The following is a 27,635-nucleotide window of genomic DNA, read 5'->3' as shown; positions in this document are numbered from 1 at the left end:
GGCTAAACTGTAACCACCAGTCCTCTTCTATGAAAACAGAAACTTATTTAAAGTCTTACTTTATAAAATCATTACCCAAGCAACATGCAAGAACTACATTATTTAAAGACCCCAAACTCTAATTTGTCTTCCATCACTTTGAAATTAAAATAATCCAGTGATTCCAAGTAAGCTTGCCAGTGGCGCTCTGCAAACCCGAGCCAGTCTAAAGCACTACCCAATGCCAAACAAAACTAATTAAATGTTGTTTATTGTTGCTGCCAGCGAGCCCAAAGAGAAACACATTAAGGTGAACAGCAAAAAAACACATCACCTGGGGAGGTCTGTATTTGCAGTGTTGCCCTATTCCAAACCTAAAAACCCCAACCAGACAAAGAACATTATGCTTCCTCAACTTGTTTTGCAAAATCCTCAAAAGAAACTTTCCCCTTTCTTTCTGTTCCCAAACCTTTAGGATTACAAAAGCGCCAACGTATACGTGGGTCAGAAAGAGCAATATTTAAAGAGTATTTCTAAAAATTGCCTCGTGTCAAAGTGCCTAAATCCTTTCAACATATAAAGCCCTTCAAACACTTTTACAGTGCTTTAACACCATATAATCAAGTGCATAAAAGTAGTTCCTGTGCTTCAGCATCCTCTCACTACTTCTGGACATCAACAAGTAGATAGCCTCTCCTGAAGCTCTTTCTTTTTTTTTAGTCGTACTTTATTTCTCTCAGTCCGTCTCTTTTTCCTTCCATCCTCTTTGGTCTCGGCCTCATCATTAACCCTGTCCTTTTTTTTTTCCGGGGTCTGGCTGACCCTCATCCTCCCCTCGCTCTTCTCCTCTCGTCTCTCCTTTCACTGACCCCTTCTGTCTTATCCTCATCTTGCCTCTTTTCGTCATTAGGAGTCACACCGTGTCTCCGTGGCAAGAGTGTAAGCTCTGCCAAGGTAAGGCAATTAAAGCAACAACAGATTGGAACAGACTGGGGGACCGACATTGGAAATTTAGCGAGAGGTGCTGCAGAGCTGCTAAGAGATTGCACTAATTGTACGCAAGCGCTGTGTGACTGGTGTTTTATTGTCTTATCACATTGAAGCACCTATAATAACTTTGATCGAACTGCACAATACGAATTTAATTGTTGTAGTATCTCCCACGCCTACTCAAGGGCTATGACACTGTATTACATGAAAACTCTGTTGTAGGTTAAGATAAGATTTGGTTTTTCATTAAACACTTGTTGTTTTTCACCATTATTTATATGATAAACCTATTTAGCATATAAAAGGTTTGTGCTGATTTCTAAAATGCATCTATAAAGAGCATGAATTGGTCACGTGTCTTTAGGAGACACATGCAAATAAAGCTGTGTGTCATCTGCATAGGCTCGGACAAAAATGACCTGTCTCCTGGTGACACAACATATATAGAGTAAAAAGCAGTGGTCCTAAAAGCCATCCTTGGAAAACCCCACAAATTATTTTAAAGTGCTTAAAAAAATAGCATTGGTTGTTTGGGAAACTGTCTCCAAGAGAGATAAGAAGCAAACCAACTGTTAAAACCTGTTGAGTTCATTCTCCTGCCTTCTTTCTCCACATTTCCTGGCTCTTTTCACTGTTGCTTTAGAATGAAGGTGAAAATGTCCCCCAAAAGTCTTATAAATAAATGAATAAATTAGTTCCAACCTGTCTAACATAACCCTACATCGTGATCATGAGTATCAAATTCAGCAACAGGTCAAGAAGTCAATTCCCCAGACTCATCATGATAATATTGGTTACTTTAACTGGGGTTGCATAATATATAAGAAGTCTAAACATCACACATGCTTTTTGGTGTACTTATGGTCTTACATATAGCAATCTATGTCTGCATACATTGTCTCTCATTTGTACAACTAAATATACTTAAAGACAAAGTCAGCATGTCTAATCTAATACAGTTTGTATGTCTCCTCACACTATTCCAGCATGTTTGAGCTCATGTGTATTTGTGTTTGTGCGCTTGACGGGGGAAAAAAAGAAGAGCCGAGACAAGTAGAGAGGAGGCAGTGGAAACAAGAGGGACGATACATCCAGCATATGCTAATGTAAATATCCATCCATCCATTATCTATACACCGCTTAATCCTCACTAGGGTCGTGGGGGGCTGGAGTCTATCCCAGCTGATATAGGGTGAAGGCAGGGGACACCCTGGACAGGTCACCTGTCTATCACAGGGCTACACAGATAGACAAACAAGCACAATCACATTCACACCTATGGACAATTTAGAATCACCAATTAACATGTTTTTGGGCTGTGGGAGAACCCAGCGAGAACCCACTCTGCACAGACGACGGTGCTAACTACCAAGCCACCGTGCAGTCCTAATGTAAATATCATCAACAATCTTTATTAATATATATAATACACATACAACATTTTGCCCTTCTAAGCAATACATATCCTTAGGAGACAAGGGAGGTCAGCAAGGGAACAAATGCTACATTGAAGCCTGTATGCTCGGTCTAGGAACACATAAATCAATATTCTGTGTGTGCGTGTTCACGAGTGTCCGTCTGTCTGTGTCTATGTGCGCGAATGAACGTGGGCATGCCTTCATTTATTAGTCTTACTAAATTTGTTTGTTTGTTTGTGGAAACCCGTGCTTGTGTGTGTGTGTGTGTGTGTGTTTGTGTGCGGGGGCGTGTGGAGAAAAAAAAAGTGTGTGCAGGTGTGTACGCTCCAAGATGTATGCATTCTAGCAGCGTGACAGAGCATATTATGATGAACAGCTCCCCCAAATGACTGATTGTGTCTTGCCACTGCCATAAATCACACACCCACTGCCCCCTTCAACCACCTCCAAACACACACAGATGCACGTACTGAGGTACAAGCAGAAACATACACAAAGAACTTTTGTACCATCTTTCTCCCTCCCTCCCAACACACACACACACACACACTCTCTCTCTTGCTTATACACACATTCACGCAGTGTTGTCTGACAAGCTCTACATGCAAGGGTCAGACTCAGAGTTCAGCTTTTAAAAGGGAAGCTCAGCGATATAAGAACCCCGACAGCATTTAGTGTCAACAGACTCTCCACCGCATGTCCGCGTGCGCCACTGTGCTGCTATAAACGCTTCCATATGGTAGAACACGACGCGAACGCCGGCATGTTTTTGTCAACATTTTTCCTCTTCTGTTCCACTCACCAATGTGTTTGCCCTTCATGTGATAGTAGAAGGAGACGCAGTATGGAACTCTGCCGGAGCCCTTGGGGCCTCTGTTTGAGGACACATTAAAAAGTGGAGACAGCAGACGAGCCTTGTCCCCCTGAACACGTGGGCGCGACGCTTCGATGTACATGTAGTACCCTGCAACCGACAAGGAAACAGCAGAATGTTACAGAACAGAAAGTTTTCTACGACCATGTCTTGTTGAAATAACATATTGGATAGTCAAATTGATCTGAGTGGGTTTACTTCAGCATGGAAACAAGCATTTAATGATGTTGGTTCAAAGGTAAATGAACACACACACATAAAGATGCATCTTTATTTATTACATTTCTTTTTTTTTCTCCAAAGTCTTGAAAGTTTTACCATTTTTCAGTTTATCTGTGTGCATCTGCTTTTTTAAGAGTGGACCCAGCTGTTGATTTTGGCAAACCAACTACCGTTGATAACTCTTGGACAGATTTTTGCTCCTTTTTTTTTAACCACAATTTTTATTTGCACGGTCACCTCTTTGCTCGTCATTCTGAGCCACAACTCCAAGTCAGTCTAATGGCATTCTTGATCAACTCTGAACCACATCTGAGGTCTTTTGTGCATTAATGCTGAAATGACAAACAGCTGACTGAGAAACACTGACTGTAGCAGCAAAGTGGACTTGAGAGATTGTTGAATCCATACCTCTCGAGCTGTTTTGTTCTTTCCATATCGAGGTACAACTACTCAAATTGTTGTGAAAGACAGAATTTAAAGAACTGTCCACATACTGCGTATTAAAATTCCAGTTCACTGTTCTTTCAGTTTCATAATTCCTAAAACGATGCGGTTCTGTTTCTCTCTCACTACATATACATCTGAACGTTGACTTAAAACGAGTCCCCGGCTTCCTCACCCTCCTTCGTTCCGCTGCGATCGGTCTCTGGCCCGGTGTTGGCAGATCGCTTGGGATTTTGCGTCAGGTGATTCTGTCTCGTCCAGTCAAAAACATCACTCCGGTCTTGAGAGAAACCGCAGATCCGCTCGTCTTCAAAACCACACACATGGTCTGGAATGTGTGGAGAACAAACAAGAGTGAAAAAAAAAAAGCACATTAAATCAGCGACATGTCAGGTAAGTGATATTACAAACTGCAGGTGACATAACCTGCTGTTGTTTTTTTTTTTTTTCCTTTTTCCTCACCCACATTTCCGAGGAAATTAATGGCAACACTATAGGTCTATAATGGCCTCTGCATTATGCACTTCACAAATCAGACAGCCAGGCAATTACTGACAAAGTGATAGGCACAATGTAGGAGGCAGGGTATATAAAATGAAACTTTAAGTGGACTCCACATATTATGCATATTTTGTGTGACTCCTACATACGGAACATTTTAAAGGTGTCTATGATTGGGTTGGGAACCGTCGAATGTACAACAAGGTAATAAAAAATAATAATGAAAATACAAACACCATAAAATGTCTGACACGAGATCTGAATCAGAACAAGTTCCAGGAGATACTGACCGTAATAAATGACATTTTTACACGACAAGTTGTTTTTGGCAGTGAGGTTTCAGTGAGACATTAGTTAAATAATCCAAGAATCCAATCAATGCAATAATCAAAGAACCAATGATTTTGTCGACTGGCCGCCTGGTACTTGATGGGCAAAGTGTGTCTGGATCTAAAGTTGACAGCTTTAACAGAAATGTGGTAAACATGTGTAAGATCACACCGTAAGACACATTTGATGTGTCATGATGATCCATTTAGAGATTTAAAAAAGACAGAACGCCTGTGTCTAAAATGCAGAATCATGTCTTGACAGTGTGACTGTCCAAGTGTCTATAAACCAACCACTCAGATCAGTGACATTAAAACACACATGGTTGGCACAACATGTCATACGAGACATTTTTGATTCAAATTTCTGAGGGACAAAAGCCTCACACATGCACACAAATCAATATGACGGATGGAATTATGTTTCCATACAACTAAACTGCATTCACAGCGATATTTTGAGGAAAGCTTTGTTTCTGCTGGATTCCTTTTTTTGTTGCAACATATCACACACGTTTCAAATCAACTAATCTTTGCTATATGTTTTATTTCTTTACTGTCATTGCTTTTAAGCCAACCAATCACATATTTCATGGGGTTTGATTCATCACCCATAAAAATGAAGGCAAACATGCAGTAAAAGGGTCATATTTCAACCTCATAATAATATTATTCCTAACCCATACAATGTCATTCTGGTGCCTAAACGTTACCAAGCGTCCAACATGTAGGTATCAGGGTGAAAGTGTCCACCGAAGCCTATACCTGACCAGAAAACAAGTAAAAACTGAAGGTGAAAACAAAGTGGAAGTCTGAGAGTAATGATCCCACACAGATGATCTCCTGGCTTGTAGTCTGGTTGCTGGCTTATGTCTCAACCTTAAGAGAAAATCTGTTTATTTCACAATTAAATTCGATTCCCCTCAGAATGTAATTAGACGTGCAGTTTAGCTGTATAGGAACATAATTCATGGCAAAGTCTGGTTCAAACTGACCCCATTTAGTCTGACATAGATTGAGACGAAGACTTTATTCAACCCATTTTGGACAATGCAACACGTGATAAACTGTTATTTGTCTTGGGGACAATTACTACAAGCACAGAGACTCATCTGTACACCTTTAAAGGGTGTGGATGTTGTGTATGCAACACACCAAGAAGCACAAGTCTACTGTTTCCCTTCTGACTGCTTCAACTGGCTCTTGACACTTGCTGAACATGATGCAAATCTTCTAGGATCTTTGGGATCGGTTCCATATCTTCCTATTCATTGGTTTTTGAGGCACGCTTTGTTATTGCAACATACATTGTGAGGGATAAAAAAAAGGATATTTTGAGAGAAAAAAAAAAACTCAATTTTTTTCATCCTTGATGTTGATGTCTCTTGTTAAGCAAGATAAAGGGGCTTCTCTCCATGGTATTGTCACCTTCATTAGCCCATCTGGAAGACTCTGCCATTATCAGAGACTCACTAAACAAACGAAAATCGAGCCAAGAGAGTATAACAACAGCCATCTAAAACCGTCCAAGCTGACAGCATCAGTGAAAGCTTCCCGGACACACACACAGTCCGTACCAGATGCATATGGCTTGTGCTCCCCATGAGGACGGCTTGTGTGTGCTTCTTTGTTTCAGGGAGCTAATCTATTACTATTCACACCCTGCTCCACTACATGCGCTCCTTTCAATTTGCACTGTTGTTCTCGCAGTCTGTTCCAATCTGCTGTTGTTTTAATTGCCTCACCCTGGCGGAGCCAACTGCCACTCCTGCCAGAAAAATGCTGCGTGTCTCTTAATGAAGAAAATAGACAAGATGCAATTGACTGAGAAAGAGAGAGGGATGCCGGGAGAGGATGAGAGGCAGGGAGAGAACAAGAGTTACTGCAAAAGAGCAACAGAGAGAGAGAGAGAGATTGGGCTAACAGACAAAAAGGAGGTATGCATTTATGGTGAGATGGAACATAGGTTTAGTATAGAGACTTTCAAGGTTATCCTCCATACACAGTCTTTTTAAAGCCATGAACCAATCACACTACAACCAGTCTCATATCCTCCAATCACGGTCGTTCTTTCATGATATTTCAAATTCCACAGTCCTGCTTCCAGCCATCACTGGCTTTCTCACAGCGTCCTACCGTCAACAGGCTCTTTTGCCTGGCAACAAGATAATAAAGGCCAGGTTCATGGCACAACTTTGCCTTGACAAACTTGTCCTGACATTGCTTGCAGCAAACATGCTAAATTAGCTTTCATCAAAATTCAACATGCCGTCCCAACTTCACCACCCTGTCATCAATCTGGTCGCAGCGGCAAGTTCAAGACTGTAAAATTTGGAAGAGCAGAAGATGGTGGTTGAGTCTCACCTGAAGGTCTTGGGTAGGTGTAAGCTGTAAGAAAAGTACAATGGTGTTGATTAACACAGAGGTAAGCAGCAATTTGTCTGTATAAAGTATAGAAATGAGTATGAATGACTTAAGGATCAAAGGTTTCAAATGAGACTCACGTTCTGAGTACTGGATGATTCGACTGACGTAGTCCCCGATGCTGTAGATGGTGATGGGAGCCAGTCGGACCTCGTAGGACAGAGGGATCCTCAGGTCTGATACCGTGTGCGACATCAGCACACCCTTTTCTGGCTCCTTACCCTTGAGGTCTATCTGCTTTGACATCAGGGTCTGCTTGTTCTGCATTCATACAGGTAAACAGACACACAAAAGATGCAGGCGTGTTACAACTACAGTACCCACAAAGCCGTGAGAGGCAGAAGCAGTAAGAGGCACACATGGAGGTGCCAGTACTGCCAGGGATACTTTCCATCTCCTCTCCGTACCATCTCTATTCCCCCTTCTTTCACCGCACCACCCTCAAGTCTACCGCTTTGATACGCTTTGATTTTAAAATTTTTTACCCATCAGGGGTCATCCGGGGGGGAAACTCACCCCAGCTAACAGCTCCGGCTCAACTCGCATCTGGAAGGTTTTTCACAGCAGTGCAGTTAATACACACAGGGTTACAGATACGCTTCTATTTTTCTTGGCGAAAAAATCCCCTCCGTCTGCTCTAATGTGAGTAAAACACGCCAACAATGTCCCAGAGATATTTGCTTTCTATTGTAGACCACTAATCATCACCTGTAGCCAGTCTTTCTTTTTTTTTTACCACATCATCAAATTATTGTTGTTTTTCCATATCTGTGCATGTTTTCTCACATTTCTCACAACCAGCCAACAAACGCCCCAACTTGGAATAAAACATGTCTTGGATTGCATTACGTTCTCAGACTAATTTTATATCCAAAACAAAGTAAACCAGCCGCCTTGCTGTAATCTCTTCTCACTGAATGCTTTGAAGTCTAGCAATGGATACATTAGTCTAAATGCATTCAGCTTCTACCCTCAAAAATACACGTCGGTATGGTTTCAGTGCACAAAGCAATTTGTGCGATTTCCATCACTGCCGCCGCAACACGGACTCCGGAACGGTTTACTTTAAGAGCAGAAATAAATAACATCTTTAACTGTTCCTGTTCTGTCATTTGCACTTTTTAGCAAGCACCGTAATGAATACCCTGCTCAAATAAAATCCTAAACAACCATAAATTAATTGAACTGGCTGCGTACCAAGCGAATAGTAATGAAAAATTAAAACAGTTATGATGTTAAGTTGGTCCAATCGTTGCCTTCTCATTTTTTAAAGTTAAGTTCGGGTTGATTTTATTTATTTATTTATTTATTTATTTTCTTTCTTTTTTTTGTCGGCACCACATTTAATAGCATTACTGCTGTGTTATTCCACCCACGGAGAGAAGGATCCATTAGCTGTGTATCTGCCTCTGATCCCAGCTACTTAAAGACCTGACAGTGAGCTCAATCTAATGCATTAGGTCAGGCACTCCACCATAACAACTTAGTACACCCACTGCATGCCATTATCAGGTAACGCATGCAGCAGAGGTGTGTGTGTGTGTGTGTGTTTGTGTGTGTGTGTGTACTGTGCGATTTGTGCTTTCGTGAGAGTGCGTGGATGGCAAATGTCTACTGTACAGATTCCTTAAATGGTCAGCAATTGGAATATTGTGCACATAATATCTAATGTACTAGGTTTTATATATATATATGTATGTATATATATATAAATTCCACTCAGCTTCTCCAATCCAAAGGCTAAGTCAGAGGCACCGATGCGTCCCGTAACTTTCCCTGTAATTGCGACAGCACTGTATGTTCTGACATCCCCACTTCTGCCTTCTTTCCTGTCCTCTGACACTCAAGTTGAGGTGAGCTGTTCCCATTGGATGTCTACTCTCCAACACAAATTCAAGCTTAGCTACACGGAGCTGATCATTTTTATTGACGAGACCACGGTGACTCCTGCCCGGGCTGCCAGAAATTTGGTATGAGTCCAATTACCGTTCCAGTCCCTCATGGCAGCCACAGTCCGATCCCTCCAAGTGTGTTCTCTGCAACATGCTTGGAATCGAATCCTTCCTTCCTCACCAGGCGATGTGCCACTAATGGCTGTTCATTCTCCTTTTCTCGGTGCCATTCTGGCTGTTTGCATTTTACTTGCTCCAACTTTTCATGCCGTCTTGCCACTCATAGAAGATCCCTTCCTCCCCCAGCAGCAGGCAAAGCACACTAAATAATTGTTTTTCTAATGTTAAATCACAATTCCTCCCATTGTATAACATGCAATATGTATACGATGCAATAATATGTCATTAAACTGCATATTTATGTAGACAGGGATTCAGAAAGATGAGGGTTAACAAGGACTTAGAGCCAGAATGTTGTGCAGCAGGTTACACTTTTGATGAAAAAGCAGCAGTGTGACATCAAGGAAGGGTAACAGGTTTAGATTTCTTCAAACAGCAATGCTTCTTGTCAATGTTTTCACAAATAAGGTCGTGCACCTCTCCCTGCTAACTTGTTCCAAGTCTTGATAGTGTTTGTGTTGGGAGAAAGTGTAATATCAGTGCAAAATGGAGCTTTTGAACAAATAACGATTTGGATGGAATGATATTCACAGGTTCCTGCAAATATGTTCTGTCTGGCTGTGACTGAGAGGAGCTAAACCAAACAGGAACCTAAGGAAGACAATATATTTGAGAAAAAATAAAGTGAGTGTTGAATAAATAGTAATAAAAAAAAAAAAAAACAGGATTTCCATCTATTTCTGAGGAGCTGCATTTTGGCACAGTGGTGGAAACCATTGAAAATATTATACAGTGAAAGTCTTTTACTAAAGTAGAAGCATCAGTAAAAAACACAGAAGTACTTAATTGCAAGAAAAGTCGTGCATCTAATCTCCACTTAACAATGGATGTATAGTTTCTACACAGTTTTGTCCATGATTTCATATCTAGAGGTTCGGTGCAAGATACCAGCATTTATTAATGAGGTTTAACAAAGTTCTAATATATTCACCAGTCGTTATGTTTAATGCTTTTCCTTTTTGTGAAACACTGGATAATTTCATCTCTTTGGGCCTAAATATATATACAAGAGTAAAACTGTCTGAGAGGTTTAGAAGGGAAAAGGCTCACCAAAAAGGCTCATAAACATCTCTGAGAAAGAGAACCGCAGCCAGACTTCTGCAGCCAAATGGTTGGAGAAAATACAGATTCAATCTCGACAATGTATCGCGTTGTATTACAATACCATATATTAGTTCTGAGTCACTCTTTGATCAGTTGGCTGCATCGCTCGGCGCCGTTTCCATCGCCGACACACACAGTTATCGGCTTTGAAAGTCATTTGCTCAGATATTTGTATTTAAAATGAATGGTGCCCTTTTACCACCGACGTACGCTCACACTCAGCCATATAAACATTTACACACTACTCATGCGGCATGTGCATAATTATGTGGAATATAGCGGGAAAGAAAAGCTGCGCTCATGTAATATGCATGGAGTGTGTGTGTTAGCAGGAGGAGACGAGTTAATAGTTCTGAGGAGCCGTTTGAAACAGGCCGAATGTGTCTTCTTTCATGAGTGGACAGAGTCTGCGCGCACATGCTTGTTTTTACAGTGTGTGGGAGACAGATGACATAAAAAATGGCTGGACTAAGAGTATGCACACACACACACACACACACATGCACATGCACGTAGACTGTGTGGATCTTGAAACACACTGGATCAATGAGGTGCTGAAGTGTGACTCAGAGGAATTCAGCAGCTCCTACTACAGGTTAAAGTCGCTGTCTCCCTGCCTCTGTCTCTCTCCGCCACCCTCAGTAGGTCAGCGGACATAATGTGTGCGTCAGTGTGTGTGTGTGTGTGTCTGAGCTGCAGGGAAGGGGAAAGGGGGGAGAGGAGGAAATGTACACAGCAGAGAGAGCAGACGAAGTGACAGGAGTGAGTGACTGACATATTTAAAGAGGCAGAGAGGTGGCTGGTTGATAGACTGATATGTGAACTACCCTGTCTTCACATGTGTGTGTGTCTATGCCGCACAGAAGCTTTCACGAATTTCAGCCAGGTTGTTTTTCTGAGTTTTTTTTTTATGTCTTCATCAGACTGTCAAAAGAGGTACAACAATGTGAGAACAAGAGATGGAAACACACACGAGAGAGACTTGGATTGACAGCATGAGGAGAGGAAGCGTCTTCAAACAAAGAGGTTAATTTTTCTATTATCCTCTATTAATGGATCTCTTTTATGACTGATACTGGGCGTGTGGCTCCAAAAAAAAGCAAGCGCTGTGTCTATATAGCTACGTGTGTTCTTTTTTTTTGATGTGAACACACAAGTATATAAATTATTCATATATTTGATTTAATGTACAACTCTAATTCATCATGAATATTTTTAATCTCTCATATATATGATAATGGGGATGTGTGTTTGCACAGGTGTGGATCTGTGTCTCAGAGCGCATAGAGAAGTGGAGTTATGGTGTCAGGGCGGGTCGGCGGCACAACTTTTGCCACACTAAACTTCTTGGCTGCATGGAGATGAGGAGGATGGATTCAAAGATGGGAAAGAAAGGCGCAAAGAGAAACGAAATGTGAAAGTAAAGAAGAAATGCACACACATATAGTGTATATGTACATCATGCCAAGTTAGGTCTGTGCATTGACTACAGTATGTGTGATCTGTAACACTCGCTGTGGTGTTTATACGATTAAGCTGTTTGGAATGGGAGAGACACACTTTGTAACAAACATACATAAATAAATACATTTTTATGAGATATGTGCATGAATCAAAGCCTGCTTCATGTTTACCTTTCATTCTACTTGCTGGAGATGCAACATGTGATTTGTGAAAAGTAAGCACAGCTGAAAATACGCTACTCCGGATCAGCAGTTTCTAAATTTAACATTCAAGGCCACAGACATGCAGAATGTAAGCCAATTTCTAGAGGCCATGAGACCGCTTACAAAGTTAATGGGGAGACGCAATTAGACGCAGGTGAGTCAGAAATGACGCATGGACGCGTCAGCACGAGTTCCCAATTATTTAACAGAAGAACAAAAAAAAACAAGAAAAACCTCGTGCTCTTCCCCAGGGGGTTTGTGAATCTGCTACAGAGACAAGAACAAAAAGAAGAGAGATGGAAGGGAATTAACGGAGTTCAGTCGGAGGCTAAGTTGAACGTAAACACACACACGCTGACACACTCCCACACACACAGCCGGTCAGGGCAGCCATGGCTAGCTAGCGATCATCTGTACAGCCGGCCGCACGGAGGAAATCAAAAGAGTCTCGACCAGTCCGCAGCAGTTCAGCAGGGCAGCGTTCAAACATGCACGACTGAAGTGAAGGAAGAAAAAAAAAGGTTGCACAGAAAACATCATAGAGGAAGAGAAAAAGAGAAGATAATTTCAGAGCTTGATGAACATCATGTTCAAGATTGAAGACCACCCAAACAGAACTATCTGATGCCTCTTTTTAAAAAATATCAGATAACAGATTCATCGCTGGCTGCTGTACTTGTTGTTGTCACAACCGACTCGCTGTTTTGTGCTTTTCTTTTAATAGACTTCACAAATCTGCAGCTGCTTTTTAGTGAAAGACTTCCACAGATTTGTCCTTTCCAAATTCAGTGAGTGTCAATCATGGTTATTTACTCCATTAAAGAAGAAGAGCATTAATAAATCAGGTGTGACTCTGATGAAGTTTTCCGTGCCAGCGAGCCACAATAAGATAAACTGCAACGACAGGGTTAGTACAGCTGCTTCTCTTGTCACAAAAATAGCACATATTAATTATCTCCTGTAACTATTCATTAAAGAAACTGCAGACATGGAGGTTGTGATGTGAGAAAAAGAGGAAACTGTAAGGATAGTTTACGAAAAGACAAAAAAACCGAGGGATTGTCAGCTCTGTTAATTTCTACGTAGGGAAACCCCCCCTGCGGGGAGAATGAAACTAAATTAAGAAGTGTAAACAGGGATTTCACAGCCAGCCAGTGAGTCATGGTGCAGGCTGGCCCACACAGACACACAGGAGTGGACATGCACTGCACATGCAAGTAAATACAGAATGCAAATACATGCATAAACGCAGGCACACAGCCCGAAGTGCACAAACTCGCACTGGAAACACACCCACCATCAAAACGGAAGTCGAGGCAAACGGGCAAAAGTTCTCGCCACGAGCTGAGGCCTACGCTAAAGAGCAGTGCTCCGGATGAACCGATCTGAGTCCTCTTGTATTCCCCTCTGTGTCTGCACGCCTCCCCTGAGATCCCCACATCATTTTGAATGTGCTAAAAAGATAGTGTCAAGGCGTTAAAAGGATGAGCTGGAGAATGTTGCAGAAATAGATGGGTTGTGAAATTGAGATGGTATTACATCTGAATGTTCTCATACTCTATTTAATAGTCGAGAGGACCAGAGAGATTTTCTGTTTTTCTTTAATTTGCGTCGTATTTCTCTCTTTCGCACCCTTTCATTCACTTCCTCGCTCGCTCTCACCCTCTGCTTTCCTACTTTTTTTTCTTCTTTTTTTTTTTTTAGGCGCGTCTTCAGTCGCTCTCGAATGCACACGTAAAAATACGCAGGTAAAAAAAAAACCTTGAAATTAAATTAAAGTTAAACAACATTTAAGAAGTCCTAAGCTGCCACTTAATGCAACTCATTATTTTAACACTGTCAGCATAACAACTTGCAGCGACTATTTATCAGCGCTATTTCAGTTGCCACGGTTCACCCAGCATTAAATGCCATTAAGTTAGCACTCAGCGCAGCACCTCAGAGCAGGAAACACAGAGACAAAATAGACAAAAAAGAGAGAGGGAACATGAGGAGAGTGAGAGGTAGGAAAGGAAGAAATGGAAATGAGACTGGGAAAGAGATGCAGGGAGTGAAATAAGGAGACACGCTGGCAGGAAAAGAGAGGACAACCGCAGAAGGTAGAGGGAGAGTTGTTTTTAGCGAGCTCAGACATGCAATCTAATGTGTATCTTAGGAAGACCGGTGCTCATTTTCTGTCTCCCTGAAGAGTCTTACTTAATAAGGTAAGCAGCCAAGTCTTGAAGTAGGAGGGGAATTAGCTATTCATCCGCACAAAAGCAAGCTGGCAGACCCTGCATTCCCTCTGTTTCGGTGTCTCTCACACAAATGCACACACACACACATATGCAGCCAGTTGTGTATAATTCACTTCTATCCTTCCTGTCTTCTGACTCAGGCCCAGGAGTCTATACATGTTTGAAAAAAAAAACAAAAAGATGTCCTGAAGTCCCCAACCTCCGATCAGATTTGGGGTTAATGGTAAAGCCTCACGAAAATGTATGAAAAACCAGATCTCCCCGAGCACATGCAGCTCGTTTTCTGGTTTAAATCAGGGTTACTCCAGTACATGTTTATTGTAAATTCCAGTTTGTGACAGTGGGGCTAATTTAACACCCATCACAGGGATACGAGGGGGAAAAAAAAGTCACATCAGTGTAAAGTCAATCATTTGAGAACAAGCTAAAACAGGAAAATATCATTAAAAATGCATCGTCTCAACTGTCTCTGAGCCGAATTGTGGCTAAGATGAAAGATGCTGGCAGTGGAGGGGCCTGGTCTTGTTAGGTTTTGGTTACACCGTTGGGAAAAAACACATTATTGTCTGTCTTTCTGTCACTCCGATCCCTCAAAACAAAATAATTGTACGTGGAATATCTGAAATGATGTGAAGCTTTGCAACCTTCTGTGAACACAGGCGCAGGCCTTTAGCCGTGGCCAGTCATCGTCTCATCTCTGCACCCTCAGAAGTGAAAAAATGAGACCTGTGAGTGATGCAAGCTGACTATTGAATGGATGTGATGACTATTACTGAAGAGGCAGGAACAAGAAAAGAGGAGAGAATGTAAGAGCAGAAAAGGAATCAGAAACACAAAGACGAATACCAGAGGGCTGATTAAAAAAAAATCTATCTCTATTTATTTTGATATTATGAAACAGATGATAGTAGGAACACCAGCTAGAGTACGTAACAGGAGTAAATGTGATGATACGATTCTGTTTTGGTTTTCTTTACCTGTTGTAATCAGAGTTTTGTTTGTCTTTGCTCTCTTTTCTGTACATTTGGTCACTTCAAGAGGTATTCTTGACAATTTTAACAAATGAATAACTTCATCTTAGAGTCCTTTGAGGACAGCAATGTCCACATTCTGGACAAGGACGGCAGAGAGTTTAGGAGAGGGATGAAGGAAGCCATCTATGTCAAACTCTAAATAGAAGAGTTGGTCTATGGCACCACTTATTAGGTACATGTAATGCAGTCCTGAGATCCATCCTCAGATAATTTCACCACCATTAACCTACTGAGTCTGAGGACTTTTCATGAATCAGCCAGAATGGAGGAAGACTTTTGGATGACGATAAAATGGAACACATAAACCAAAACAACAAGTCTAGTTCTACTTTCTATTCGATTCTTATTCAGGGTAAGAATTGCGTCAGAGTACAAAACTAACAAAAAACACTATGAGCCCTAATGAGATGTGAGGAGAGAAGAGGTTTTGTTCATTCAGTGCAGGCGTCTATTGATTGACTACACATGCCTGACACTCCCCGAGCTCATAAAGCAGCCCCATGTTTACTTAGAATAATGACTTCACTTCATGCAGAGGTGAGCCTATGTCTGTTCTTGTCTATACCAGCTGCCACCATGTTCAGTCAAGGTGATTCTCACAATCGAAGACAGGTGACCAAAGTTTACCTTGGCTTAAGTCAGACTGATCAATGTCTCATGAGTATCTGATAAACAAAGTCAGTGAGTTCCTGTTTGTTGTACCATGTACCACAGGAACACACCAGAGTAGAAGTACAGTACTCACAGGTTTGTGTGTGGATGCGTCAATGAGTATTACTCTGCTGGATTTAAGTGTCTGTGTGGGAGTCCCTTTACCTTTCGGATAACAATCCAGTAGCCTATGATGCGGTCTGTGGCCTCGGGGTCTCTCTGCGTCCACTGCAGGTTGTAGGAGTAGTTGTTTCCTTTCAGAATCCGGACGGGGTTGGGCGTATCGAAGTAAAACTCAGCGTTGTAGGGCTGCGCTGTAAGACATGGACAGAGAAACAGAGGGAGAGAAAGAAAAAATGTTGATGTTCATGTTGATATGGACGGATGGATGGATGGATGGATGGATGGATGGATGGATGGATGGATGGATGGATGGATGGATGGATGGATGGATGGACGGACGGATGGACGGACGGACGGATGGATGGATGGATGGACGGACGGACGGACGGACGGATGGATGGATGGAAAATAGACAGATAGATACATAGACTCTTTTCTATGAATTGATAAAGCAAAGACTGAGTCCCTTTCACTCACCAGTGACATTAAACGTGCACGTCGATGTTCCTGCACTGTTGCTGACTCGGCACTCATAGGTGCCATTGTTGGCCGGTTCCAGTTTGAACTTGAGCTCCGGCGTCTCCTTCAGGTCTGGCATCGGCATGCGGATGAAGTCGCCATTACGAAACCACCGAATGTCTGTCAGGCGAGGAGGGTTTGACCGCAGCACCGCGCATCTGAGGGTCACCATCTGATAGTTCCTGGAGCGCATATCCTGAAAGACTGGGTCCAGAATGGGAGGATCTGCAGAAACAAAAAAACATGTTTAGTCCACTTAAAGTATTTCTGCGATGAAGTTTTTATTTTACAGGTATAAGCTAGTTGTGATTTGAGGAGCAGTCTACCAACATGATGCACACCGAGCTCAGTCGTTCTTGTCACAGCCTCTGAATTGACCGAGCATTAACGAAAAAATTCATTTAGTCAATCATTAAACACACCCACACTGTTTTCACTCAGGTCCGTCTGTTATTCCTTAACATCTCTGCTGCAAGCAAAAGTCAAGGAAGAAGTTTAGGCATACATAATTAATAATAAATATATAGGTGGAATATGTAATTTTTACCTTTTTGTATTTATTTTCAAGAAAAATGATGTTATTTCTTAACAGTGAAGCTGTCTTGCTATGTGTTAATTTCATAATTTAATGCAAGGACAGCTGCAGTTTTCACTCCGCTGTGACACTGTTCAGTCACCCATCAGCCTTTCCTCTCTTGTAATGAATGCATCTTTAACTTTTCTCAGTTTAACACTGTATCCACCTTCATGCAAACTTATTAAACCCTTTTTCATATGTTTATATACAGTGACTGTACAAAATATCAGAGGCATTTCCTTTGTGATTAAGCACAGCGATGAGGTGAAACCCATTGTCCCTATTTATTTCCATCATAAGGGAAGGACTGAGATCAACTGAAGCAGGTAAGCTTGAGAAGGAGACTGAGCTTCGATATGTAGACAATTCCAAGTGGACTGCAGCGGTAGTTTAAACACATCCCTATCATCCGTGTCTCATTTTTCTTCCTTTTTATCCTCTGCAGTGTGGATTTCCTCAGTGCGTCAGAAAACATAAGTTTTGACAAATCATCTGACACAGAACAACTGTTATTGCCACGAGGGATCAGGCATTACAAGGCACAATCCCATCCCTGCTGCTAACCTATCCTAACCAGTTGTAATTAACCTGTCAGCCGTGATGTGTGGCTCTGCGGTTAATGACTGACTAGCTCCTGTTACCCGGGGGTCAGCCGAGACACAACACAGCCAAATTACTCCGCCACAAATCACCAGCCAGCTAGTTCACCCCTGGCTAATCATGTAGATAATAGACAAGATGCTATTAGTGGTATGCCGTACTAACGGTGATGAGATCTGGTGTTAAGGCCCCTAGAGGTGAGGCGGCATGACTAGAGCCCCTTATGAATCAAGTTTATCAGACACAGATGTGTAATTATAGTCTAATCTACGGTATGCCTGTAATTTAGACAGATAGGGCTACAGAATGAGGCGCAGCGAGGAGGGGAGGAAAGCGACAGACAGGAAGATAACGTACAGTAAGAAGCAGTGGAGGAGACTGAAACAGGGAGATGCTCTTATTGTGTGACTCTCTGGGTGATTGATAGGAGCGATGCTGTAACTGAACATAGACTATCCTGTGTTGATAGCTTTTAACATAAACCTAAACGTACCTCCTTAGTTTGGATTTAGATTATAGTGTCTTTTTGGCAGTGACATTATTTTATTAGATTCTCGTTTTCACATGGTCTTCTAATTTTTGCACAAAGATCAAATTAATTATCCGGTCATGCACCGTTGTTTGTGAGTAGAAGGGCATGAGGGGGCTCTGCAATCTAATAATAATTGATCAGACTTATATAGCGCTTTTCTAGACACTCAAAGACACTTTACACTGTCAATTCTTCATCCACACGCATTCATTCTGGTGGTGGTAGCTATGATTGTAGCCACAGCTGCCCTGGGGCAGACTGACAGGGGCGTGGCTGCCATTCTGCCCCTCCGACCACCACCTCAAACAATCCATTTATACACATTCACACCAGGCAAGGTGGGTGAAGCGTCTTGCCTAAGGACACAGGTGACAGGGCGGAATCGAACCGCCGACCTTCCGATCATTGACTGACCTCTACCGCCTGAGCCACAGCCGCCCAATCGAGTACCTTTGTTTTTACGTATTTTGCATCTTCTTGCCAATCCTGTAGCTGGAGATCTTGTTCTTCTTGATCTTGGTGCATGTCCAATAAGATTGTATTTATGTTACAAACTGTCTTTTCTTAAATGGTAGTGACTTAACCTCTTACGACCCAAGCTCTTGTTTGATATGCTTTTTTTTTAAATTTCTTTTTGCTATTTGATCAGATCAAATAGCAAAGAGAAATAAAGATTTTAAAAAATATAAAGAAAATAAAAAAATATTTTAAAAAATACATAAAATATTTTTTTAAAATTAAAAATAAATCATAAAAAAGAATAACAAAAATAAAAAATAACGACTGTAATAATATGTAATATACTAATATGTAACATGTGATGCCCATGCATGTGGATGCCAGGTCTTAAGAGGTTTTAAAGGAACGGTGTGAGACCAGTAAATTTGTCGATACCCACACTGAATATCTTTCTCAAAACAGCTCATTGTCATTTTAAGTTTTAGTAGCTTCTGCATTTTGCACATTTGAAGTAAATAAAAACTGAGCAACTACAAGCAACCCAAACACACTACCTATATGATGCTGCTCTGAGAACTCTGAAAGGCTTATTAAAACACAGCTATCCTCTCTGTGATGAGACTTTTTTTCTTTTTTTGCTGTAGACAGGTATACACAGCCAAACCAAATTCTTGTTTGAAATCAGTTTACCATTCTGTGCTTGTACTCCAGTCCGAGGAACACGAGTGAGCACCTGAATGCTAAAAAGACTGGAAACCACCACAGCATTTAACTCCTCAGCTTCTATGTTTGGTTTTTAGTCAAGACTCTCACCATGTGGATACAACAATGACACATCTTCCCCGCTTCTTCTTTTTTTTCTTTTCATTTATATGATGACGCTTGTCGTTCACTGTTTGGTGTTCGGTCGTTATTGTGTCTCCCTGACCTCTTAGAGCCACAACTATGTGATAGAGCTGAAGGATGTGCGAGCGGTCAAAGGTCTTACTGTAATCCTACGGACCGATTAGTGTACGGTCACATACCCCCGCTCGTGCACACATATGCATACTGATGACTGACTTTGGAAACAGGTGACAAGGGTAAAGAAAAACAGGCAAACTGTGGAGCAACGGTTGATAGAAGTAGGCAGGAGGGAGGAAAAGGAGGAGGCGAGTTGTGAGCTGGTTTGTGAGCAGTTTATAAATCATTCCATCCCCAGCAGAATTTGGTAGGCAAGTTATTACAATCTCTTACCTGCCCTCATGCATTCATTTCAACAATTATGAAAGTTTCCAGGCAGTAGGTTCCACTTTTTTTTTTTTTTTACAGGATGTTAGGTTACTTCAATTTCCAACTCAACTTTTCAAATTCTCCAGAGCTTTGTTTTTTTTTCTTCTCTCTCTCTCACTTATTTGCACCTCATTTGGAGCTGGTGGCACCACCCTGCAATGTTTCATAGTCAGAGCCCCATAATCCATGTAAACACGCCATCGCTATCTGTCTTATTGAATGCAAAATGGATTCCATCCGGGAATGCAACACTGACCAACCCAAACATTTACAGTACACAAAGAGAAAATCAATTTACATGAGACCGAGAGAGGGGAGGCGGCGTTTGGTGCGGGGGAGCGAGGTGGGATGAGGGAGGAGAGAGAAACGGCTCTTAAAGAAGAAGACAATGAGGAAGATAAATGATAGGGAAAGTGTGGTGTGAAAGTGAGAGAAGTCAGTGATTGAGTGTGGGAGGTGGGGGAGCGAATGAGAGAATGCAGGATGCAGAAAGGGAATGACAAGACAGAGAGAGGTCTTCTCTCATGGCCAGCAGTTAGCTGATTGATGATGATGAGAATGGCAATGAGGAAGAACAGCCACCTCTCTGGGAGGGGGAAAAAAAAAAAAAGAAGAAGAAGAAGACCGGGCAAGTTAAGAAGGGATACAAGGCGAAAAAAGGAAGTGGGAGAGGCAAGAATCTGCAAATCCACCTAATTATATCTGCCATATAGAAATGATGGCATCCTTCCCTCACATCAATCAACAGTGACAAACACCAGAAGAAGGAAAAACAAACCCGATAAAATAAATAAATGAATTGTAATTAGACCGGGGCAGAGAAAGAGGGCAGGACTGAGAGAGGGTCTGTTCTTCCACACTTTGTTAGCTACACAGAAGTCGGTTTTCATTCACGTTGTTTCTCTAACTGCCAACCTGTTCCTTTCTTTTTGTTCGACCCCCATCAGGTCCTCCTCCCAGCCTCCACTATCCCTGCTTCAAGCACTCTCTTAACCCCGTTCCTCTCGTAGTCCTGCTCCTGTATCTGTCTCATCGCTCTGTTTCTCTCTCTGTCCATAGTGGGGTGGCCACCTGGTCCATTAATCAGAGTTGGCCGGTGCGGACAGCAGAGCTCACAGAGTGTTGCCCCTCCACCCCGCCTGCATTAGCAAGCCCTGTAAATCCTTCTTGCAGAGGAGAGGAGAGGAAAGGAAAGGAGAGGAGGGCATGAATGCATTATTTTGGACCTGTATTTATCAGGTATGTTACATTGAGAAATTGGTCTTATACTCTGACTGATTCCTAGCTGGCTCTGCTTTTAAGAGGAGAAAAAGCCTTTTCAAGTTTTTTGTTAATTGCTGATTCTGTCCAGGATGTGTACCGGACACATAACTGCTGAATTGCTTTTCTACTTTTCTTGATTGGCAACAAATAAATGCAGCAGCTATGATGCGGTATCTAAAAGCTGTGACCTCAAAGACACGGTGTGGAAAACAGCCATCGTGCCCAAAGCTTGACTTTTCTTCATCAACTTGCAAAAAAATGTTTGAGTCAAATAGTCTAAAGTTGCACCAAAAAGTACATCAGCCTGAGAGGTCTGATCCAATGTCAGCACTGATAAATAGAGAACTTTTCATTTTTCTCTTTTTTTCAAGCCTTTACATATCTTAACAGTTCATTGTATCCCTCAGTGTTTTATTCCTGTTATATTTTACATTTCATCACTTCAGCTAATAGTTACCTTTTTAAGTTGGCCTTGAAAAGCGGGCACACCCTTGGATATTCTGAAAAGGGTGAATTGAAAACTGAATTCCAATTAACGCGAATTTGCTGAAATAATCTAAACACTTACCAGTGCGGTGATTCATGGCTGTGAATACAAGCGGACCCTATAAAGTATACTAGTGATCCATCTAATAACATTTTCAATTAATGAACATCATCATTTCAGAACCGATGAAGCCTGTTGAATCAGTCACAAAACAACATCAGCACTAGACCTTTGGTGTCACAGGTTGTGTTTTATCAGTTTTTGTTTATACTGGGTTACATGAATATCAAGGCTTTAACTCACACAACACAATTAATAGTTGGTTCTGTGTTACTGCTGCTGCTGCTGACAAATTTTATACAATTTGCAGATTTTGCCTCACACAAACGGAGCACATTTTGTCCTATTTTAACGCTCTACCATCTGAGAAAGAAAGAAGAAATATCCACCAAGTCATTGACTGGGTAGACCTCTTCTGAGAATAGAAAGGAAAAAGAAACAGCAGCACAGCATGCGCAACAGCTTTGGGTGACATTCAGTTGATGGGATGAATGAGGAGGCTTATTATCTTTGCAATAGTTGATACTTTCGTTGAAAAGCTTGCTCAGGTATAAACATATAGGCAGCTGTGCAATAGTCAAGAGGTGCCATTCCTCAGCACTGGTGAGCGCTGCCACATTTCAAGCACTGCAGAAGTAAGTAAAAAAAGTAGGTAACCTCATGGGAAGGGAAAACGGTATTGAAATTATGCATTACTTTGGCAAGACAGATCCTTTTCCTTTCTCAAAGCCCATCCTCCGGGAGTTTTATAATGACAGACCCCAGTGGAGTGCTCAAAAAGGTAAAGGGGTAAGTTTAGAGAAAACAGCCTTTAAGCCATGGAGGTATGTCCTCGTTTTCTTTCACTCCCCCCCCGTCACCACCCTTTACTCTCTTTACATTACCATATATTTCTTATCCATCTTTAGGGTGCATAGTTTTGAGCAAAGTGGGAAGATTATGCCATTACTGAGAATAGGACAAAAGTAATGTTTTAATGGAACTCCGAAAGCTCCGCAAACCCAACAAAGAAAGGCTTTTTTTATGAGTTTGGAAAGTTTTCACAAAGGTACCATTAGAAGAAACTGTATTCAAAAACTGACCTCATTACTGTTATATTACTATTGTGTGTTGCCACTGTTCATTAAAGTTTCATATTATTCTGCCTCATCTTAGCGTATTACCCGCCTATGATAGTTTTCTAAAGCAGTCGTAACCATTTCAGACGTGTTTACGCCAAACTGCGCCGCAACATGTGATGCAAGTGCTCTCCATGTGTGATGCCTGCCTTCTGTTTGATCTACAGGACGCTGAGAGGTGAAAATAATCTGATCCACACTCACACTGCACATTGAGTTGGACCTGCGTCTCTCTGCGTTTGATGTTCAGCCCGTTGTACGGAGCGGTCTGGCACCGGTACGCCCCCATCATGTCCCGGCTGACGTTCCGTAGCCTCAAGCGGCCGTCGGGCGTCTCCACTACGGGCGTCCCTGATGGCATTAGCAGGTCCTTCTCCGTCCGTGACCACAGTATAGGCGGACGCGGTTTTCCATCCGCCACCAGGCACACCAGCTCCACATTACCTCCCTCTCTCACGCTTACAATCTGACCTCCTGGTGGAACCGACAGCACCGGGGGAGAGACTGGAGGGAAGGAAAAGGAAAAAAATAGGCTTACATTTTACTTTATCTGAACAAACTAATAGCTATTTTCTTTTTAAATGTTTTATTACACTAGTGACTGCAAAAATAAAAAGGCAAAGGAAATTCTAATATACTGCAGGTTGTAAATATCCACTGAAAAAAAAATACACAGTTTCTTAATAATACCACAGAAATGAAAATACTTATGTAAGCTCAATTAAAAAAGAAAAAACCTCAGGGAAAGTTTATGAGGTATCACTTCACCTTCCTAAATGGTGTAGGTAGATGAATCTAAGCTTAAGTGCACACGGGTTATATGTTGTTATGCAACAAATCAGACGGCGGACATAACTTCAAAATCTCAGATGGCACAGACAGAGAGCGCGGATAGCAGAGACAGATGGAGGATAAAATGGTATCACACAAACTGACATTTACAAGGCTAATTTTATTGGACAATCATGCAGTTTGAATGAAACATGGGGACATTAAAACAGATTACTGCTCAGTATTAAGTACTAACATTACAGTTAACCACACAGAAGAATGCACATATGAATGCATAATTTACACCACGTCCTCCGTGTGGTGCCAGCAGAGCAACAAGGTGCATGCAGAGGCAAAGAAGAGCACATATCTGAGGAAAATATATTATGAATTATGCATAAAGGTTAAAACTATCAGGATTTAGGGGGGGGAAAAAACTCATTCTGCAATTATGATGTAAGGACGCCCAGTCTTTCTGACCCTTTGCATGCTGCGTAACACAGTGTCTGCAAAACGAGGGAAAGGAATCTAAAAAATTAAGACGCCAAACTGTCAAATAATGTGAAGAACCACTCTGAATTGAACACTGTAGATGGAAATAATCACTAATAAAGGTTAGGCTATACGCAAGAGCTTGACATTAGTCATTCAAGCGAATCGGCAGCGGCGCCATGAATGAGGGGAACAAAGTTAATTTTATGGCATATATTAGGATAGGCTAAATTTGGTTGCATTTCAATGAATATGAATAAATTATCTCCTAATTCTAATTCATTTAAACATGTTTTTTTTAGGTCCCAACCCTATATTGAATATAATATCTGCATACAATATGCATATATTTATTGTATGAAATGAAGATGAAGTGAACTTGTATGTGAAAGATGCCACAGAGATGAAAGATCAAGCAATTAATCAATGAAGGTTGAGATTAATAGCAAATAGAAGCTCTTTACCTTGTCTTAGGCATAGTACTTTTACAAATGTGCATGTATTTATGTCGTATTTGCATGCTTATAGTTTGAAAACTGTCTTTTTGGTAGTGTGTCTCAGCGATTTCTACATCCAACAGAAACTCTGTCTGACAGAGACATAATGTAAAAAAAAGAAAACCTCACCACTGTTCTGAGAGATGTTGACGTCCACACGAAGCTCCGGCACCCTGCTGCCCGGGAAGTTGGCCACGCAGCTGTAGGTAGCCAAGTCTCTGAACTTCATGTCCACGATCTCCAAGCTACTGGTGCCGGGCGCCATGTCCGGATCGCTGCGCAGTAAAATCAGGCTGTCGGAGTTGTAGACCGGCACACCGTTCTTGTACCAGGTGTAGTTGACTTTCTCCTGCGGAGTGGCGTCAACGTGACACGACAGCTTGAGGTCTCGACCCATCTGGATGGTCTCGCTGTCCTTGTTGGAGTCTGGTGTAATTTGGAAGGTCAGGTTGCTCATCGCTGAGTGTGGTGGTAGTGGGGCGAAGAAGAAGAAGAGGAAAGGGTTAAATATACATAACAAGTGGTCTGCTAACACTAGAAATACACGCGTTGGTCATACATGAGTATAGTAAAGTGTTCAGAGTAGTACAAGTAGACAAAAAGTGTGTGTTTTGCTGGGATGGAAGACATTATTTTTAACATTAGCTCCAGATAAGGACAGTAACTGAGGTGGTGGACTTAAAGTAGGGACTTGTGGGAGTTGTATGTAAGATGAAAAAACAATAGGTTTTCATAAGGTGATGTTTCCCATCTTTTGCAGAAATAATTTGGTTTTATGCATTCTCCATAATAGTCCACCAATCTCTGACACCAGTTGGCAGAAATGACAGCTCTGCCATGCAAATCCCTTCAGTTTCAAGATGTTTGTGGGACTGTGTCATATCACTGCCCACTTCAAATCCCCCAAATCCCTTTAAAAAACAAACCATTTGTTCTTATGAGACTTCTCTTGGTTCATTTGCTTTTGCGCTTAAGATCATCATCCATTTTAAAGGTCCACTTCTGCCTCTTCATCTTCAGCTCTTGGACAGATGGCCTCGAGCACTCTTTGATATGAAGCAGAATTCATAGTTGAATCAATGACCGCGAGCTGTCCAGTCCCTGAGGCGGCCAAGCAACTCCAGACCATAACATTTCTACCACCATGCTTCAAAGCAGGTATGACGTTTTTTTTCTTCTGAAAAGTTGCCTTTGGTCGATATCAAACAGGTCTAGCGTTAATGTGGCGCGGCACATTATCGCTGATGCATCTGTCAGGAGCACATTGTTTATGTTCTTCTTAGACCTGTTCTTTCCCTGCTTGTTTGTTTACCGGCAAACTGTAGTTTAGGGTTTTCCTGACACACCTCCACTGCAGGTCACATTTGTTGTTGATTATAGACATGCAACGTTGACGCAAACTGTTACCCACCGATACCCAACGCTGGGGATGTTGGGAGACTTGGTTCTGCACTGAACAGTCTGTTCTGAGGCTGAATTTTCAAGGGTCACGATGTCGCTTGTAAAAAAGAAAATATCCCTTCAGTGGAATGCTGCTCAGTTTGTTTTGTTTTTTAATATTTATTTTTAAATCCACTGCCAGACTCATGAATCCACAATCTGTTTTGTCTGAAGTCCTCAGAGAGCTCTTTGTTTGATACCACACACTTCAATACCTATGGGGACAACAAATGATTACGTAATTTTTTGTGTCATTTGTTTGAGTAAATAACTTATCAATAGGCATTTCCTGAAAGAGGATCGACTGTTTGTCTATTCTTACATGTACAGTAAACCAAGCAAACAAAGTTTGCTCGAGCTTGTTAAGAGCGAGAGTAAATTTAAATCGAAATTTATGTAAGAAATGGGAAATTTAGAACAAGAACGAATTTAGAAACGAAATCAAAATGAAGGAACTGATACCGTAGTGGGTGTGTGCGAGGGAGAATAAGAATGTAAAACAGCAAATAAAGTGGACGGGCAATGAGGACGACGGGTATTACGGAGCGGTAGATGAGTGTGTGGCATTGTGCGCGAGGCATAAGGAGGGGGCAGCGCAACAAAAAGAAACCAAAGGAAAAGGGAAATTGGAGAAGAAAGACAGCGAGAGAAAGGAAGAAGCAAATTGTGAAGGAGGGTGAGACAAAAGGAGCCAGATACAGAATAAAATAACAGCGGGAGAAGGAGGAGGAGGGAGAGGGGGGGGAAACAAAATCAAGGACAAAGAGTAACTCTCACACTGTCACATTTAATTTTCAGTTTCAAAGGCTGCGTTTCCCCAACAGATTTCCATGTTGAATACAAAACAGCTCTCTGTTTCCCCACTAAGGGGAGAGACAGGCAGCGAGGAGGAGAGGGAAGCTTGATTTAAAGTCCTTTCAAGCTTGTTACCAAGATGCTTGGGTGGAGTCACGGATACGAGGCAGTGACCATATGGTTAACATGAACCTGCAGCTCTACCTGATTAGAGCTTGTGTGTGTGTGTCTGTTTGTGTGAGACGGGAACCTGTGGTCGCATGTGTACTCGTGTGCACGTGTCTCCTGCCTACACACACACACACACACACATTTGTATGTCTGTGCACTCGATGGCTGTGTGTGTGTGTGTCTCTTTTAGCGACTTGCCACCTGCGCTAGTGTGACAATGCGTTCAGGCCCATTAAGCTAACAGGAGAAACCCATCCAGCATACATTCTCTACAGTGTTAACTAACAGAAGAGACTGCCGCTAATTGCTTCCACTCCAGTCTAACTAATTGGAGTGAATAAAGATGATTAAAGGGGCTAAAAATAGCCGGAGGGGAGGGGAAATGGGGGGATTCTGCTTTAACAGCAGGGAAATTACAAAAAAAAAAAAAAGAGCAATACTTAACCCGCCTATTCTGACAAGATTTACATCAGCTCTCTGTAATGATGGATCAACACACACACACACACACAC

General features: G+C 41.8%; 1 protein-coding gene across 1 annotated transcript in view; it reads right to left on the bottom strand.

Moving 5' to 3' along the window:
* mdga1 (MAM domain containing glycosylphosphatidylinositol anchor 1) overlaps positions 1–27,635 on the bottom strand; it is a 73,523-nt gene that overhangs the window by 28,057 nt on the left and 17,831 nt on the right. Inside the window, exons 3-10 of the mRNA XM_008288895.1 lie at positions 24,846–25,175; positions 23,161–23,460; positions 16,547–16,813; positions 16,112–16,260; positions 7,262–7,442; positions 7,122–7,145; positions 4,103–4,255; positions 3,190–3,351 (exon numbers count right to left, since the gene is read on the bottom strand). Of these exons, the coding sequence (XP_008287117.1) occupies positions 3,190–3,351; positions 4,103–4,255; positions 7,122–7,145; positions 7,262–7,442; positions 16,112–16,260; positions 16,547–16,813; positions 23,161–23,460; positions 24,846–25,175 (1,566 nt within the window). The remainder of the gene's footprint in view (positions 1–3,189; positions 3,352–4,102; positions 4,256–7,121; positions 7,146–7,261; positions 7,443–16,111; positions 16,261–16,546; positions 16,814–23,160; positions 23,461–24,845; positions 25,176–27,635) is intronic.

The sequence above is a fragment of the Stegastes partitus genome, unplaced genomic scaffold (assembly GCF_000690725.1).
Source record: "Stegastes partitus isolate 25-593 unplaced genomic scaffold, Stegastes_partitus-1.0.2 Scaffold579, whole genome shotgun sequence".
NCBI lineage: Eukaryota > Metazoa > Chordata > Actinopteri > Pomacentridae > Stegastes > Stegastes partitus.
The sequence above is the reverse complement of the archived record's forward strand: the minus strand, read 5'-3'. Positions and strand labels throughout refer to the sequence as shown.